The following is an 18,783-nucleotide window of genomic DNA, read 5'->3' as shown; positions in this document are numbered from 1 at the left end:
ATTTCGTTGAAATTTTGTTGAAATTGCCTAATTCGTCCAAAACGAATGCACATCCCTAAGCTATAATCCCTTCAAAAGAGAGTTGGGGATATGGCTGGATGGCGTGGAGAAACTTTAACAGCTTCTGCCCATGCTATACCTCCTGATTGGGATTCTTGTACAATTTTGAGTTGGTTTTGGAAAGACCCCTGTTTCCCTGAGAAACCTCTGGTTGAGGTGATGCAACACATGATGATGGTGGCTACAGCTAAGCTTGCATGTGTTAGGTTTCTCGGGTGTGAGAATGATGACAGCTTGTTGATACCCTACTTTTCATCTTCCTACGGTTGAGCTTGTGCTCCTTCATTTCTTTCCAGATGAAACTGTAATATCATGCTCCTGCAAGCCTGCCTCTGCTTCACACACTCTTCGCTCCTCATCCCATTGCAGATTGCATTCAAACTTCTCCTTCCAATCTCCCTCTTCATCTTAGCCCCGATTTCTAAATGCATCCCTTTGGCATTATTCGTTTACAGAAATTGCCCTACTTTCACTTACCCTCTTTCTTTTTTCTCTCTCTCTCTCTAACCCCCTCCCCACCACCAACCACTTTTCCTTTCTACACCTATGAATCTGGAATTTGCCACCTCTTGCAGAAAGTCCTCCCCAATGAAGGCCTGCTTTCCCAGACAGGTATTCCATGAGTCTCATTTGGCCCCCTCCTCCCCATTCATCCATTTCAGTGCTATGCCTACAACTCTTGCCACCTTTTGTTCATGAATGCATTCCTCTTTGCCATCCATCTTCAGTCTTTACCCTAACTGTAGTCTGCTGTTTCTTCACACCAATCTACCATGTCCTGCCCAGTTTGTCCTCTAGTAATACATGCTTCACTGTAGAACATAATGCATTGGGAAAGACTGTTAAAATCAATAGGTTTCCTGCTGTGAAACTTCAGATAGGAGCTGTGGTTCTCAACTCTGGTTCTTGAGGCCTCCTAACAAGTCTGGTTTGTGGGGGGTTTTTTATGGTAGTCCTAATGAATTGTAACTCTACCACAGGGCACAAAAAATCGATGGGAGGGTTTTCCCTTTTGGGAATTTATTTAGTGGGTTCCAATTTGAGTCATGCAGCTGCTGAAGTGGACCCAGATGGAGACTGCAGGGGTAACTTACAAATCTCTGGACCGGTCAGGGTAAACCACCACTATCCTCTCCTCCATGAACTCTGGCCCTACTCAGTAGTGCTGGCAGCATTAAGGTAGCAAGAGGAGTCACCCCAAAGCAGCTCTTAACTTTATTTCTGGTTTTAATCCAGCAACTGTGTACAGGAATAGAATAGAATAGAGTAGGCATCTCAATATTGCATAAACAGAATTCATGGAATCCAGAGAGAGTTAAATCTTTCCCAAAGCATACCATATTATACCCCATAGGACAAGAGTACCAGCCTCTCAACCTTCATTTGAACATAAACTAGATCTCTCATCTCCACCTTTCAAACATTTTACAGGAATATAAAGGTTATATTCCCCATAGGACAGGTCTCCCATTTTCACACCATTAAGTACTCTTTGTTTTCCATATTTCAAACCACAAGGGACTTGTACAACACTCCCAGATTCCTCTTCATTTTAAACACCAGATTCAGACCCATTTGGGAAATATACACTGTATATAGTAACAATGATGACAGAAAAAGATCAAATGGTCTATCCATTCTGCCCAACAAACTATTGCTCCATGCAGGTTACCCCCAAGCCTTATGTTAAAGGTAGTAATATTAATAATCAAAATCAAATAAAAATCAAACCCATTACAAAATTCCTGCTAGCAATATTTTTATAGGGTGAGCAGACTTCTTGATGATTCAGACAGTGCTGCTTGAACATGCTTTGCTTATGGACTTTTGGACTTGGCTGCAGAAGCGGTCCTGTGCATTTCCCCTAATGTCTGCATATCAGTATCCCGGGCCATAAAAGTCAGGGTTCAGCATTGACTGTCATCTGAATCCAATTCCCCCTTTTTTTCCTCCAGCCATTGAAATAGAGAGTGATGTTGCAGTTGTGTCAAAATCATGAAAGCTAATTAGTTAAAGGTAGTAATCCCATGCCTTGTGTGTTAGGAGTAGTAGCTGCTGAGCCATGTAGGTTACTCCCATGCACCCTTTTCTTCAGTCTATCTCTAGCCTTTAGGGATCCACAGTGTTTATCCCATGCCTTTTTTAAATTTGTTTACTGTTTTCGTCCTCACCACCTCTTCTGGAAGGGCAATCCAGGCATCCACCACCCTCTCTGTGAAGAAGTATTTTCCTGATGTTGGTTCTGAGATATCCCCCCCCTGGAGTTTCATTTCCTGACCCCCTAGTTCTACCATTTGCTTTCCAACGGAAAAAGGGTGAGGATCGTGCATCATTAAAACCTTTCAGGCAGGCATTATCTGGTCTGCATCATAAACTCCCCTGCACCCAGAATATCCATATTTAGATTCTTCAGCCTCTTCTCATACGTCTTCTGATACAGACCCCCACTTCCCCTGCCCTTAGGATTTACTACAAACTCCCTCGTCACTCAGCCTTCTTATATAATCTCTCCGTTCCTTCCGTCCAGCGGCATGCAGGGTACCCTGGCATTCTTCATGTCTTCATGGGACGTTCCTCATCTCAGCTCAACCCCTTTTCTTCTTCCTTCGGCCCTTTTACTCAAGTAGAGGAAGCTCCTCTTCACCTCCTCCGCTCCTGAACGTTTCCTCAGTCGGAGGAAAGCTTCCTTCCACTCCATGGCCTCGGCCCTCCCCTCTTGAGGGGGGAAGAAGCTCCTGCAGGGCCCCACTCCATACTGGGGGGTGGTCCCTGAACTCACCAGCCCACGGGCTTGGCTACTCCAGGCCATTACATCCTGGAGGTCCCTCTCACACCAGCTCCAACCTGATGAAGGGCAAACTCTTGCCAAATCCTCCGATTTCTTTTACATCCCGCTAAACTATCTCCCACCAATCACGTAAACCCTTATTTTTTAAGGACACCAACACACACCACCTCTTAAACCCAATAGGATTAACACATCAAATTGCTCAGTTCTCATAAAATGCCATCCAGTGGTCATTTAGCATTATTGCAAGTACAACATATAATATGTTAAATAGTAATGTTAAACTCCTCAGGCCTTCCTCACCCAAACTTTCTTGTGCTGCTAAAATAGTGTGATACACTTTAAATGGGGTAGGAGGTTCCCCCTACAGAATATACATGAGATGTATTTGTATATGGTTGGTCTAATAGTTTGATTAATGTGGGTGTTTTAAATATGCTGAAACCCTGACTTGTTTGGGGCCATGCAAAGTGGTAATTTTCTTTTTTTTTTTTTTTTTTTTTTTTAAGGGGAAAAAAGGTACTGGATCAGGGCCAGTGGCAACTTCCACATTCCCAGTGGGGAAAACGAAGCAAGTTCAAAATGGTTTCAAATTTTCCTTGCATTCGTTAAAGGGAGTTATAGTTTTAAAACTGACAGTGTGGCACACTCAAGTAATGCTCTGTCAATCTCAGCTGCTTGTGGACCTTTCCAGCCACTGAGAGAAGTTTCTGAAAGCACTGAGCTTAAATTAGTATCTTTTTTTTCCCCAATTAAACAGGAACAAAATGGGGCAGTACTGCCATGGGAATCCTTAAACATATGCAAACATTTGATGGCCTTATCTATGCTAAAAACAGCCACCTTCCTGCAGCATTGTATGTACTAATCTTCCTCCTTTTTAATGCCAGCTCTTGTGCTCCCAGTGACCCAAAGCCCAGTGCCGCCTCTCTTCAGCAGGCCACGCTGTCTCGGTGTGACAGCAAAAATCCTTTCTATTCTGATGTTCTTATCTCAGCTTGTCATGCTGCATGCAGAATCCCAAGAATCTCCTCCAGCATAGCCAAAAAGTAGACACAGGATCACGAGGCATGGTTAAGCTATGACTGGGAGGATTGCTTGTTGAGGCAGAAATGTGAAAGGATTGGCTTGATCATTGTGCAGGACAGAAAGTGCTAACACAACTTGGCTGTAGTCTGTCACCTACAGCTCTTCCACACACTCCTACTGCGCTTTCCTCTTCTGAGACGGGTTTTAGGTGAGGGAAGTATGACAGAACTACCTTGAGATCATTATAAAAAGTTTGGCGTGTGTGTGAAACATCTTGTAGAATCTGCCATACCAATGGTCAAGTAACCTGGAAGAATGACTTGTCCGAGTTTTTCCTGCATGGATACTTGTGCTGCAAGTAATAGCGCAGTGGTTTTCAGTTTAGAAAAGGTCTCTCTTTAGTTGGTTTGGATCACTCCTTTCTGCTGGTTATAAGCCATATCCAATACGTATTTACAATGCATATGCCTAAAATATGTAAGCATTAAATACAACATAAATCAATTATCAATTACATCAACATATAGAAACATAAAAATATATTGATATGTATGAATCCACTATTAGGGGGAAAGGTCCAGAAAACCACTGGAGCACTACTTGCACTCAAAATATATCAGCATCCACCATAAGTGCAAGAATAAGTTAAATTCCTGGTCAAGATTTTTGCTGTAACATTTATATTTTTATTCAGGCAACTCCTCAATTTAAGCACAGAATCTTGCATGAAGTCCCCCAACACGGACCCGTGTTTCGCCTGTCCAGCTGCTATTTTAACAACGACAATCTGTTGCCTGAATAAAAATATAAATTTTACAGCAAAAATCTTGACCAGGAATTTAACTTATTCTTGCACTTATCGTGGATGCTGAATCCACTATTACCCATAAAAGCCCAGACTCATAAGAACATAAAAAATTGCCATGCAGGGTCAGACCAAGGATCAGTCAAGCCTGTTTCCAATAGAGGCCAAACCAGGCCACAAGAACCTGGCAATTACCCAAACACTAAGAAGATTCCATGCTACTGATGCAGTTAATAGCAGTGGCTATTCTCTAAGTAAACTTGATTAATAGCAGTTAATGGACTTCTCTTCCAAGAACTTATCCAAACCGTTTTTGAACCCAGCTACACTAACTGCACTAACCACATCCTCTGGCAACAAATGCCAGAGCTTTATTGTGTATTGAGTGAGATAATTTTCTCTGGTTAGTCTTAAATGTGCTACTTGCTAATTTCATGGAATGTCCCCTAGTCCTTCTATTATCCGAAAGTGTAAATAACCGAGTCACATCTACTCGTTCAAGACCTCTCATGATTTTAAAGATCTCTATCATATCCCCCCTCAGCCGTCTCTTCTCCAAGCTGAACAGCCCTAACCTCTTCAGCCTTTTCTCATAGGGGAGCTGTTCCATCCCCTTTACCATTTTGGACGCCCTTCTCTGTTCCTTCTCCATGCAGCGACCAGAATTGTACACAGTATTCAAGGTGTGGTCGCACAGAGGCATTATGACATTTTTCCATTTTATTCACCATTCCCATCTTAATAATTCCTATCATTCTGTTTGCTTTTTTGACTGCTGCATCACATTGAGACGACTATTTCAAAGTATTATCCAATATGATGCCTAGATCTTTTTCCTGGGTGGTAGCTCCTAATATAGAACTTAACATTGTGTAACTACAGCAAGGGTTATTTTTCCCTATATGCAACATCTTGCACTTGTCCACATTAAATTTCATCTGCCATTTGGATGCCCAATCTTCCAGTCTCGCAAGGTCCTCCTGCAATGTATCACAATCTGCTTGTGATTTAACTACTACTCTGAATAATTTTGTATCGTCTTCAAATTTGATAACCTCACTTGTCGTATTCCTTTCCGGATCATTTATAAATATATTGAAAAGCACGATCCAAGTATAGATCCCTGAGGCACTCCACTGTTAACCCTTTTCCACTGAGAAAATTGGCCATTTAATCCTATTCTCTGTTTCCTGTCTTTTAACCAGTTTGTAATCCACGAAAGGACATCGCCTCCTATCCCATTTCTTTTTAGTTTTCTTAGAAGCCTCTCATGAGGGACTTTGTCAAACGCCTTCTAAAAATCCAAATACATTATATTTACTGATTCACCTTTATCCACATGTTTATTAACTCCTTCAAAAAAATGAAGCAGATTTGTTAGACAAGACTTCCCTTGGGTAAATCCATGCTGACTGTGTTCCATTAAGCCATGTCTTTCTATATACTCTGTGATTTTGATCTTTAGAATAGTTTCCACTATTTTTCCTGGCACTTGAAGTCAAGCTCACTGGTCTATAGTTTCCCGGATCGCCCCCGGAGCCCTTTTAAAATATTGGTGTTACATGGCCACCCTCCAGTCTTGAGGTAAAATGGATGATTTTAATGATAGGTTACAAATTTTAACTAATAGATCTGAAATTTAATTTTTGAGTTCCTTCACAACCCTAGGATGCATAAGCTGGTCCAGGTGATTTGCTACTCTTTAGTTTGTCAATCTGGCCTACAACATCTTCCAGGTTCACAGTGATTTGGTTCAGTTCATCTGACTCATTACCCTTGAAAACCATCTAACCCACTCTCTGCCCCTTCTCTTACAAGGGAGTTGGAGTTTAAATACAAATTACTGGTGGCCTGTACCACTTCACTGAGGTCCTGGGTACAGATAACCAGATTTCTGACCCAAATATGTTTACTGTAACATTGCTAGTTGTCAATTGTGCCCACTGCTGTTGCTGCATATTCAGAAAATATGCTTACAAGAGAAGTTTGCACTGTAATTTCATTGTAAAATATGATTTTTTCCTTTGCCTTTCAAGGTGACAAGAATCGCCGGAGAAGGTGTCAGGTGGCTTTTAGTTACATGCCTCAGAATGAAGATGAACTGGAGCTGAAAGTTGGTGAAATTATTGAAGTTCTGGGAGAAGTAAGTACTCTGTTTCCTATGTTTCCAATACATTGTTTTTGACTATTTGTATTGTCGTCCATGAATGTAGTACTGTACAAAGCAATACACACAACTTTTAGCCTGTCTTTCCACATAATGCTCAGAAAGTCTTATAGCGTTATTAGTAATTCAGGTACAGTATGCCCCTACCCTAAAGTGTTCACAACATAAGTGGATACCTGAGCCTACGGGAGATAGTGATTTCGCCCAAGGTCACAAGGTGTGTCAGTGGAGGAAGTGGGATTTGAACCCTGGTTTCGCTGGTTCTCAGCCCATGACTCTAACCACCTGGCCACAGTGTCTCTGCCCATAGAGCTTGCTAACTGAGTTTGAGCATGAAGAGGATATGTGGTGACTAATGAGTAGGCATGAAGCATCGCATCTTTACAATACATTTCCTCTCAATGTAGACATACATATATATTGTATTTTGTATACTGGGCACATGTACAAATACGGAAGGAACTGTAATCTACCACTTACAGCTTGAGAATTAAAAATCCCAGTTGGGCTTTACCTGTCATCCTAATTACTAGATGCTAGTTTTCATCCAGAAAACTTGGCTTGCCTGTCTTATATTATGTAATCAAGTTGTTTATAGACCAGATGGAAACAGCAGCTGAATACTATACAACAGCTAAAAAAAAAAATTCCAAACACACCTGGATTATCTGCAATAATCATTGATTCATCTTGAGATATTCAAATTGGATGCTGTGGCGAAGCTGTGGCCATGATGGCTTTTCTGTTGCACAAGAGCCAATGAGCTGTTGATGTCTTTAGTCAACCCAACTGGCTGTTGTGCATTACTATAGCAGACACATACTTGTTTGACTGAACTATGGACCGAGCAGCGCTCTCTGGATGACTCCCTGTGCCGCAGACAATGAAAGGCATGGTCTCGGCTCATTTTGCTTTCAGCATGTTGCTGCTGCACTGCTGTCTGGCTATTGAGATCCATATTTATTATCCCAAAAGCAATAGAAGCTAATTTATACCCCTCGAGGGATATATTTCACTTTTATATTGCATATCGCCATGTTTATAAATCATCCTAGCTTGACAAACCTCTCTCTTTCTTATCTCCTTATCTCTACAGACGATTTCAGCCTTGCATTCTTAAAAATCTTCCTCTTCACTGGGGTGTATAATGATTGTCAGAAAATAATGCAAGAAAAAAAAAAAGTCACATTGAAAGGAGAGATTTCGATGCTCCTTTTAAATTGGAGTGCACTTATCGCCCATTACTCATCCCAGTCGTCATGTCAGTCACCCAACCCGATACTGTCTGTAAGAAGAATTTTAATGTAGCTTATCAAAAGCAAGGGAGAAATGAAAATGCTTGCTGCTACATTATTTACCAAAATACTGTAATGCTTTTAAAGTACAGTAATAGATTAGCTCTTGACTTAACCTGTTTATTTCAGATATGTTATATAGTATTTAAAGCTTGCACAATACTGTCAGATTTTTATTTGGAGGGGGGAGGTTTTGAAGGGCAGGATGGGAGGGGGAGAGGGGTGGGTTGCACTATCCCCTTCCGTGCTCTTCACATGCTTCATGCTTGGGGATTTTCAAAAGATTTTACCTTGGTAACTAAGCGGTTAACCCCAGATTAAATCGAACGGCTGTTGCACAGGTGTTTTTAACCTGTGCCAAAAGGGGGGGCCGGTGGGGGCTGGCAATCAGCTTGCTGGGATTTCATTTTGAAAACTTGCCTGCAGGGTTTAAAAACCACCCTCCTGGATGCGCAGCAGTCGCCCCCTGATTCGCGTAGCTTTTTCCAGAATTTGAATTCAAAATTGGAGGAGCTTTTCAGGATCCTTCAATTAAATAAAAGTCCAAGGGGCTGGCACAGAAGCCCTGGACTTGGTTGTCAGCTATTTGGGGGGGGGGGGGGGGGAGGGCATGCGGCCATGTCCCTCAGGGGGGGAGGAGGGGGAGTCCGAGCCATCTCGCTGTAGCGCCACCTCCTGGCTTGCTCCAGGGCACTTGTGCAGGGTCCTCTGGGAGGGCGCTGTGGATCCCGCCCCACCTCTCTGCTGGAGGGGATTTAAGGGAAGAAGAATGACATACGGAACAACCCTCGGGGGTATCTGTTAAATGGAGGTTCCTGATGCCTTAGCTCAGTGGGAGAAGGTTTGTGGGAGGCTAAAAAGCCCCAAAGGAGCCAGGAGGAAGCTGGTGGAGGGAGGGGGGGGGGGGGGGGGAAGAAAAAAAAAAAGTCTTAATGATTTGGATTTTTTTTTTTAACTACCAAGTTAATTAATAGAACTGTATTTGCTAGAGCTCCAGTTTTAAGAGCTGAGGAAGTAAATTTTTGTTCCATGTTATGCACCACCCCCTCCCTTGCCTTTGTCTGATGAAGGCTAAAATTACGTAGGAGTGACACCGGCCTCATCTTGGAAGGAATTTGATCTGCGAGCATCGTTTCCAGCTGTGTCTTTTCTCTCTCAGCTCCTATGCATCGCGGTACTGATTATTTAGGGGCTTTTTTTTGTTGTGTACTGCTGATGCCAGTTTGACATGTCTTGGATAACTTGATGTTCAAAGCCCAGAACTCTATTTGAAGTTTCACACCCTGTTATCTGTAACGTTGCATCAGTCGGTCTTCTTTCTCCGTAAACTGGGTACTACTAGAAGTACTTCAGGAAGAATATGAAAAAGATTGACTAGACAGGCAAGTATACAGACTTTTCAAAATGTTTAGTCAGAGCAGTAAGCCAAAAAAAAACCCAAAAAAAACTTCATGTAATTAACGAACCCGTCAGAGTTTGGAACTGGGTAAAGAAAAGCCTCTTGTGGCAAGAAGCAAATAAAGTATGGTTTAGAAGTCCTGAATTTAAAAATCTGTCCATAGGTCCAGGCTGCAGAAACTCATTCAGACTAGCTGACACCTGTTGAAAATTCTGCAGAGGATATGTGAGATTGGAGGTGAACAGCACACTCTTTCCCCAGAATGCTGCATCCCCTCATCCCATCCTGGCCCAAACTTGCATTCCCCAGCACAGCCCGAGATGCCCTCCCCCCCCCCCCCCTTTAAGCATCGTTCCTCTTGCCCCTCTTACATCTCAGGCTGTGGAGTCCCCTCTCCTCTCCTCCCTGAACCCAGCATTCATCCTTCAGCCAGTAGATAGACCCCAGCATTCCTGGCTCACCTATTCAACCCAAACTCAGCACTGTTCCCCGCACCCCCCCCCCCAAGCCCAAAATCAGCACACACTCCTTACATCCCCAATCCTGCCATCCCCAGCCTAACATCATTACTGCTGCCTTTCCTCCCTCCTCTGATGGCATCCGTCCTCTGGCTCACACGGACCCGTACAGCCCCACAGCTGTTTCCTTCATCTGCTGGCCTGCTCGGGCTGCTGACTTGCGGCCATTCTTCCAAGCTGCGCAGAAGCTCCCTCATCTTTCTCCAGCTGCAGCCTTCAGCCCATCCAGTGGGGGAAGCCTATAGCAGGCCTTTCTTCTGGGTTGCTTGGCAGGCTCCAAAACCTCAGCCGCCAATGGCTGGGCATCTTTCCAGATGCCCAGCCACCAGATGCAGCGTGGTTGGGCGCAGATGCACAGTGGCCCAAGTCCCTGACAGAGGCCACACTCAAGCATATTCTATTTATTTTATTTATTTATGTGTTTGTTTTTCTCTTGGATTTAATAACTGTTTCTTAGCTTGATTCTTTTGAGAAATACAGTTTGGTCAGCAGATAACAGTAAAGTAGCCTCCCAGGGACATAAGAGGGACACAGATGTGAAGTCTCAGTACTGGAGCAGGATTACAACCAGAAGCAGAAAGAAAGCTCACGTCCAATCAGCCAGAGCATCAAACCTGTGCCAGGAAAAACTAGCAGTAAGGTCGAGGTTCTCAGCATGAGTAATATAGCAGCTGGAAACGGGAAGGTTGCATGTAAATATTTCTTGCTTGCGTGTCGATAGCGTCTTCCGTCTGATTCCTTGATACGCTCTAAAGAAGTCAAAGCCGCGGTTGCTCGCTGTCCTGCACGTTCCAGAGTGAGTAACCCCTCAAGCCAATCTTTCTGCGCTCCTTAGAAATGTTACCCAGGGACAGTCCCGTGTTTCGGTGGCCGTTCTGCACGCTGCCATGCAGAGGATCCTCGATTTGATCCGTGACTTTAGCTCCCTCTGCTCCCCAGGTCAGCTGGGGCTAGGGTGTGCTGCAGAGGCAGCCGTCGCGGCTCTTCCGGTGGGTGGTGGGGTCGTGGGTGGGGTGAGAGTGTGAGTTGTGATCATTGCTCGAGGGTGGCATCTAGTGGCCGGGTGCAGGGTCTGTGATTGTAGGGATCCAGAAGGGGAGCCCTGGAGCGTGGGCTCCTGGCCAGTGGCTGCTGCTGCTACGGTGACTGGACTATGTATGTTGGGAGCCAGGGGGAGATTAAAACAAACAAAAAAAAAAAACCCCGGGTAGCTGTGAATGTGTGAATGAGAGCTCCGGGTGCCAAATCACAGCCCTCGATTCCAACTGAGTTGGAGGCCCAGAGTTTCAGCAGGAAACTGACAGACCAAGAAAAAGAGAAAATATTCCTCCATAATTGCCAACAGCGGAGGATGCAGCAGCTCCTCTTGCCAGTCGTCAGTGCTGATCTTTCTGCTAAGCATTTCCCTTCCCTGCAGCGCACGCAGCCGTCCAGCAGCCGCTGTCAGGATAACTGAAGTGGCACGGGGAGAGTTCTTCAAGCCTGCTGTAGAGGCTTATGCAGATCAGTGAAAGGCTGTTCTAGGACATCTTAAACCGTGACAGATCCAACACGCCTGCTGTTTCCCTCTCTCCCCCCAACGATAAATCCCAAAAGGGTGAAAACGAGGTGACGTGGGAACTCGACTGGATTCAAGTTAACTCTGGGGTTGGTGAATCTGGAAGCACGAAAATCCTAAAGGAAAGACCAGTTTAGACTAAAAGGGGAGATGGATACTTTGAGGTAAGTGCAACAAAGCAAGAAATAAACAATAGGTGAAAGTTAATATTTAGTGCCAAGTAGAGCTTCAAGGTAGCATGACCCCAACCTAAAACAAAAGCAGAATTATTAATGAGAGTATTACTTAGAAGCTGATATTCAAACGCTAGACAGTCGGGTAATTAGGACTTATCCGGCTGTCTAGCAGACACTGAGTATCCGGTTATATTCAGCTATCTAGTTAGCTGGATAAGAAGTGGTCAGGCAATGGGCAGATCGAGGCGGTGCTACTCAGCTAAATAAATTAATCCAGCTAAGTAGCGATATTCAGCCGGATAGCCATATCCAGCTAACTTAGATAAATGGCTAGCTTTTCAGTATTGATCCCTTAGTGAGTTGTTTTTTTCTTCTTCAATAGGTCTGTGCAATTTAATAGGATATACATACAATAAGAAATGGGGCAGAGTGATGAGTTGACCTGAGATTGGATAGGGGAGGGGAGGGGGTTAGGGAAGAAGGACTGAAGCCGTCACAAAGAGAATTACATTTGAAAGTTGCCCAAATAGGGAGGTCAATTCAAAACCCATTCACCTATATAAAAACAGATTTACAAGGACGGTCCTACATTTTTTTTTTTTTTGGTTAAGTGGTGTTTATTTCTGCTATGTCCTGAAAGAAGAAAAAGTATCCGTACAGTTCATTTCACTGGCGTATGGAGCCATGTCCCTTACTGCCACCAAATATATCCAAAAAAGATTCGCCAGCGTACTTTATCACCTTGGTTCATGTGGATCTGGATCTAAGCTGTTGATGGGAACATTTTGTGGTGTAGTTTGAGCCTGACCAACGTCTTTCTGCTGGTTGTAGTCTTACCTTTTTTATGTTGTAAGTTGCAGGCATTTCCGTAATTGATTCTGTTTTCAGGGCTGCCTTGCATCTTTTAAATGGACCATTTGGGAGATTTTTGTGTGGATGCCAGTTTGTTGCAACAAATTAGCATTTTACTATACCCCAGACGTAGCCTGCATGAGTGAACTTGTTACATATTTTGTTTAGAGCTTGTTTCTGTGCCATTTTTTTTTTTTGAATTAACATTTTATTGATAATCACATATAACAGGTAAAACATGTCATTTTTAAGTAGCCTTTTAAGTTTGCATGGTCTGATGTGACAGTGCTGGGCTGGAACAAAAGCTGTAGACTCCTCTTTGGGTGATCTTGGGCACAGGGGTGTAGGGTGACTGCTGAAGTTTGTGCACCAGAAAATTTTCTGTTGCCATGTGACTAAATAAAAAACCAGTCACACACAATTACACTTGCTATTTAACACATTACAGTCCAACATGAAAAAAAATATTTTCAAATCCTGGTGTCACCTCACCAAAAAGACTCCCTCCACTGATAAACATTTTGTGAAGTAATACAAACCCCAACAAAAGAAAGAGACATCTAGAACCTTGCCATACCATGTAATCGCAGCACTGAGACTCAGGACTTAAACAACCACAACCTTATGAAAAAGCAGCAATGCAAAGGCTACACCAGGCTCTAGAACCTTAATACACTGCCTACTGGGGTAACAGAACAAGCCAGACTGCTACAAATACCTACAGAGCAACTACAATCTAGCAGAAATATTGCACCTCAGTCACACACAGGCAGAACACGGACCGACCCTTACCTAATACAGAAATAAGGGACTACAAAGTAGAAATAGAAAGATGCAAACAAAACCAAAATAGCCTGAGAGGCCAGACTCTGAACAGTGGAATTCTAAAGAGCAAAATACGAAAATATAAGAAATGCGCATACCCAAAGATGGCATATTCCAATCTCTAAATACTCAAAAAAAAAAATGGTTTTTTTTAACCTATGTCTGATCTTTTTATTTTTCTAACCTCTTGGTCCTATCTCTTTTTTCCCTCTTTTCCCTTGTCAGTCTTTTCCTAATTCCTTTTCCAGGGTCATTCTTCTGTTTTTTCTCTCTCCTTCTCCTTCCCTTCATTCCTCACACACAACACATACACAACACACACACAGGCTCATGCTTTCTCTCTCAGACTCCATTACACACACGAGTTCCCATTCTTATATATACATACACACACACACGCGCGCACACACACACACTCTCACACACACACACTCTCACACTCTCAGTATCTCTTTCTCTGACTCGCACGCAAAAAACACCCAGGCTCCCATTCTGTAACACACACACACAAACTCAGGCTCCCATTCTCATATGGATGCATGACGAGGGCCTCATCCTCAAACCCCTTCTGCCACCATGAGGATATCTCCTGTGGCACCCTCTTATGGTGGGTGTAAAAGGGGTACCCAAAGTTAATAAATTAAAAATTAAAAGGATCCGATTCCCAAGGTTTTAAGGGAACTGAGGAGGATTCCGAAGATAAAGTGGCCTGAAACAGTTGAGGCAGAGACATGGGAGCAAGTGACAGCTCCGCGTGTGGCTACCACGGAGGCTAGAGGCCCAGTGGCATGGAGCAGCAACAGCAGTGATGGCACTAGTAAGCCGTGTTTGAGACAGGCCCGGCGTAACAGCTGAGACTTAAGTGGCCCTTAGGAAAGGGCCCTGTGGAGCCGCGATTCTACTGGAAAATGCCCAGAGGAGGAGCAAGGCCGCGGTGATAGGAAGAGCCTGAATGCTGCAAAGAGTGTGTCGTGAGAGCAAGGAGCTGACCGATGAAGGGGACTTAAGCCAGTGACAGCATCAGGCCACGTCAGGAGAGCAGCAGGGGAAGAGACAGAGCACAATGTGAGGAGGAGCCACCGAGGAAGCTGATCTTTCCCCGAGGTTCGCGATGTCATCGAACCGCGGCCCCGCTGTATTCTTTGCATTGGGGCTTTCTCATGGCCCCGGCGCCATTTGCAGCTCATATTCCTTTTTTTTTTTTTTTTTTTTAAACTGTGCTGATCGAGGGCACTCACCGCTGCTGCCTCCCATCAGCTGCTCTGGCCTTGTCGCTGCTCACCTTTTTCTGCTCCTCACAGTGCTGCATTCAGGCATAGCCGGGAGGGCATGGCATGCTGGGGGGTGGCTTGACAGTGCTTTCCTTGCGGGTCCTCTCTTCTTCGTTCCGATGCCTGAAGGTGTCGCGGCGCTAGTTGCCAATGCTTCCCTGCTTCACCCAGCTGGACACGCTGAGGTTGGCAACAGAAGGGCCAGCTGACAAGGCGCATCCCTCTCCATGTCGCGTTGGGCCCGGCATCGCAATTGAGAGCTGCCATTCCTGTCTCCTTCCCCCGCTGCGGTTGAGTGCCTTGGGTAAAATTTGGCTTCTTCAGTGGTCCCCTCCTCGCATCGTGCTCTCTGTCACTACTCCTGCTGCCCTCCTGACATGGCCTGATGCTGTCTCTGGCTTACTCCCCTTCATCGGCCTGCTCCTTGCTCCCACAACGGTCTCCTCTTCGCAGCAGCAGCAGCATTCATGCTTCTCTCAGTACTTCAGCCTTCCTCCTCCTCCTCTTCTGTGCATTTTCCTGCACAGTTGTTTTATTTTTTTATTAACTTTGGGTACCCCCTTTACACGGGCCTTCTTCAACGCCAGGGGGATAGGCTCCCATGACAGCCTTGTATCGTGGATCTTCTTTGCGGCTACGGGGATGACGTTTTAGTTTGTGGTGCTCGGCACACTCCTTTTGAAAGTTGATGGTGCCTGTGCGGTATGGACGCATATTTGGGCAAGTCAACTTATCTCTCTCTCTGCCTCTGGGACCCAGTTAAAAATAAGGTGTTAAGAACATAAGAAAATGCCATACTGGGTCAGACCAAGGGTCCATCAAGCCCAGCATCCTGTTTCCAACAGTGGCCAATCCAGGCCATAAGAACCTGGCAAGTACCCAAAAACTAAGTCTATTCCATGTAACCATTGCTAATGGCAGTGGCTATTCTCTAAGTGAACTTAATAGCAGGTAATGGACTTCTCCTCCAAGAACTTATCCAATCCTTTTTTAAACACAGCTATACTAACTGCACTAACCACATCCTCTGGCAACAAATTCCAGAGTTTAATTGTGCGTTGAGTAAAAAAGAACTTTCTCCGATTAGTTTTAAATTTGCCCCATGCTAACTTCATGGAGTGCCCCCTAGTCTTTCTACTATCCGAAAGAGTAAATAACCGATTCACAACTACCCGTTCTAGACCTCTCATGATTTTAAACACCTCTATCATATCCCCCCTCAGTTGTCTCTTCTCCAAGCTGAAAAGTCCTAACCTCTTTAGTCTTTCCTCATAGGGGAATTGTTCCATTCCCCTTATCATTTTGGTAACCCTTCTCTGTACCTTCTCCATCGCAATTATATCTTTTTTGAGATGCGGCAACCAGAATTGTACACAATATTCAAGGTGCGGTCTCACCATGGAGCGATACAGAGGCATTATGACATTTTCTGTTTTATTCACCATTCCCTTTCTAATAATTCCCAACATTCTGTTTGCTTTTTTGACTGCCGCAGCACACGGTACCGACGATTTCAATGTGTTATCCACTATGACACTTAGATCTCTTTCTTGGGTTGTAGCACCTAATATGGAACCCAACATTGTGTAATTATAGCATGGGTTATTTTTCCCTATATGCATCACCTTGCACTTATCCACATTAAATTTCATCTGCCATTTGGATGCCCAATTTTCCAGTCTCACAAGGTCTTCCTGCAATTTATCACAATCTGCTTGTGATTTAACTACTCTGAACAATTTTGTGTCATCTGCAAATTTGATTATCTCACTCGTCGTATTTCTTTCCAGATCATTTATAAATATATTAAAAAGTAAGGGTCCCAATACAGATCCCTGAGGCACTCCACTGTCCACTCCCTTCCACTGAGAAAATTGCCCATTTAATCCTACTTTCTGTTTCCTGTCTTTTAGCCAGTTTGCAATCCATGAAAGGACATCGCCACCTATCCCATGACTTTTTACTTTTCCTAGAAGCCTCTCATGAGGAACTTTGTCAAACGCCTTTTGAAAATCCAAGTATACTATATCTACCGGTTCACCTTTATCCACATGTTTATTAACTCCTTCAAAAAAGTGAAGCAGATTTGTGAGGCAAGACTTGCCCTGGGTAAAGCCATGCTGACTTTGTTCCATTAAACCATGTCTTTCTATATGTTCTGTGATTTTGATGTTTAGAACACTTTCCACTATTTTTCCTGGCACTGAAGTCAGGCTAACCGGTCTGTAGTTTCCCGGATCGCCCCTGGAGCCCTTTTTAAATATTGGGGTTACATTTGCTATCCTCCAGTCTTCAGGTACAATGGATGATTTTAATGATAAGTTACAAATTTTTACTAATAGGTCTGAAATTTCATTTTTTAGTTCCTTCAGAACTCTGGGGTGTATACCATCCGGTCCAGGTGATTTACTACTCTTCAGTTTGTCAATCAGGCCTACCACATCTTCTAGGTTCACCGTGATTTGATTCAGTCCATCTGAATCATTACCCATGAATCTTCTCCATTACGGGTACCTCCCCAACATCCTCTTCAGTAAACACCGAAGCAAAGAAATCATTTAATCTTTCCGCGATGGCCTTATCTTCTCTGAGTGCCCCTTTAACTCCTCGATCATCTAACGGTCCAACTGACTGTTTGTCTTATTCAGACTTTCCTGGTCAACAAGTTTAAAAAAAAAAAAAAAAAGATTAGGCCACTTTGAGATCCTCTACAATGGCAATCTGATGGACACTGAAGAAAACAAATCTTTCTTATCTATCTTAGCCAAAAGTGTTTGCTTTCACCTCTTTTGCTTCATACAATGAGTGCTTTCTTTAGCAGGAAATTACGAGCATGGAGAGTATTTTAAAGGTCATTTACTCTAACAGGAAATGCAGCCTTCTGAATTACTGGGGAACTTATTTTTCTCACAGGACAAGCAGGATGGTAGTCCTCACATATGGGTGACATCACAGAATGGAGCCCAATCACGGAACACTTTTGTCAAAGTTTCTAGAACTTTGACTGGCACCTACTGGGCATGCCTAGCATGGCACTAAACCTGCAACCAGCAGGGGTCCCCCTTCAGTCTTCTTTTTTCCGCGCAGCAGTAGCCATGCGGTTAAGGAGCTCCACAGAGATTCCTGACAGGAATTTTCCTCACGGAATTACTACAACTTTTCTTACACCACAGGGGTCCCTCCTTCAATTTTTTCAAGCTGCGGTACTCCGGTAAGTTTTCTCCCCATTTTCGGTCGATTCCCGTTGAGTTTGGCCCTCGTGGCCTACAGGCCGTCGACTGTACCGCAGCTCAAATTTTTCATGGCCATGGCGTCGGGGTTCCGTCGGTGCCCAGATTGCAATCGCATCATGTCCATAACATACCTTCATAAGGTCTGTGTAATGTGTCTTGGATGTAAGCACAATGTCCTGACCTGCACCAAATATGCCCTAATGACACCAAAAGGTCGCAAGGCCAGAATGGAGAAGATGGAACTTCTCTTCCGTGCTCAAACCCCGATGCCGTCTATTGCATTGACGTCATCAGAACTGGCACCGTTAACTTCGCGGCAGTATCGACCACCGACCAGTGACCGTCGGTCATCGACGACTTCTCAGCCTTCAATCACCTCTACTCCCCCTCAGGACCGAGGGGATCGTAGAGAGAAACATCACCACAGACATCGGAAGTCTCGGGCCATCGAGGGAGCAAAATCATCGACCTCGCTATCGTCCGAGCTGCAGTCGAAGAAACCCCGTCCAGAAAAGGCACCGACCTTTTCGGCGACCAGGTCACCGAGGCAACCCTCACCCGAAAGGGGATTGGGAGCTGCGACTCTGCCTTTAATGGTGGTCCCTCCGGCTATGCCTCTGCCGCCTTCTTCTGTTCCGGAGCCAGGGCTGCTTGCTCCAGGTCTCCGAGAAGAACTGGACCGGCTAGTTCAGGAGGCCATCAACAAGGAGATGCATCGACTCCGTTCCTCGGCACAGACACCGGTGCCGATCGTGGAATTGACCACCAACCCGATTCCGGCAGCGCTGGCACCACTGCTCTCGAAGA

General features: G+C 44.4%; 1 protein-coding gene across 6 annotated transcripts in view; it reads left to right on the top strand.

Annotated features, from left to right (window-relative positions):
- SH3KBP1 (SH3 domain containing kinase binding protein 1) overlaps window positions 1-18,783 on the top strand; it is a 471,173-nt gene that overhangs the window by 234,578 nt on the left and 217,812 nt on the right. For all 6 annotated transcript variants that reach the window (XM_029603365.1, XM_029603364.1, XM_029603363.1 and 3 more), the window contains one exon: window positions 6,719-6,825. In XM_029603365.1, the coding sequence (XP_029459225.1) occupies window positions 6,719-6,825 (107 nt within the window). The remainder of the gene's footprint in view (window positions 1-6,718; window positions 6,826-18,783) is intronic.

Source organism: Rhinatrema bivittatum, chromosome 5 (assembly GCF_901001135.1).
Source record: "Rhinatrema bivittatum chromosome 5, aRhiBiv1.1, whole genome shotgun sequence".
Classification (NCBI taxonomy): Eukaryota; Metazoa; Chordata; class Amphibia; order Gymnophiona; family Rhinatrematidae; genus Rhinatrema; species Rhinatrema bivittatum.
Note: the sequence above shows the minus strand (reverse complement) of the source record. Positions and strands in the feature narration are given on the sequence as shown.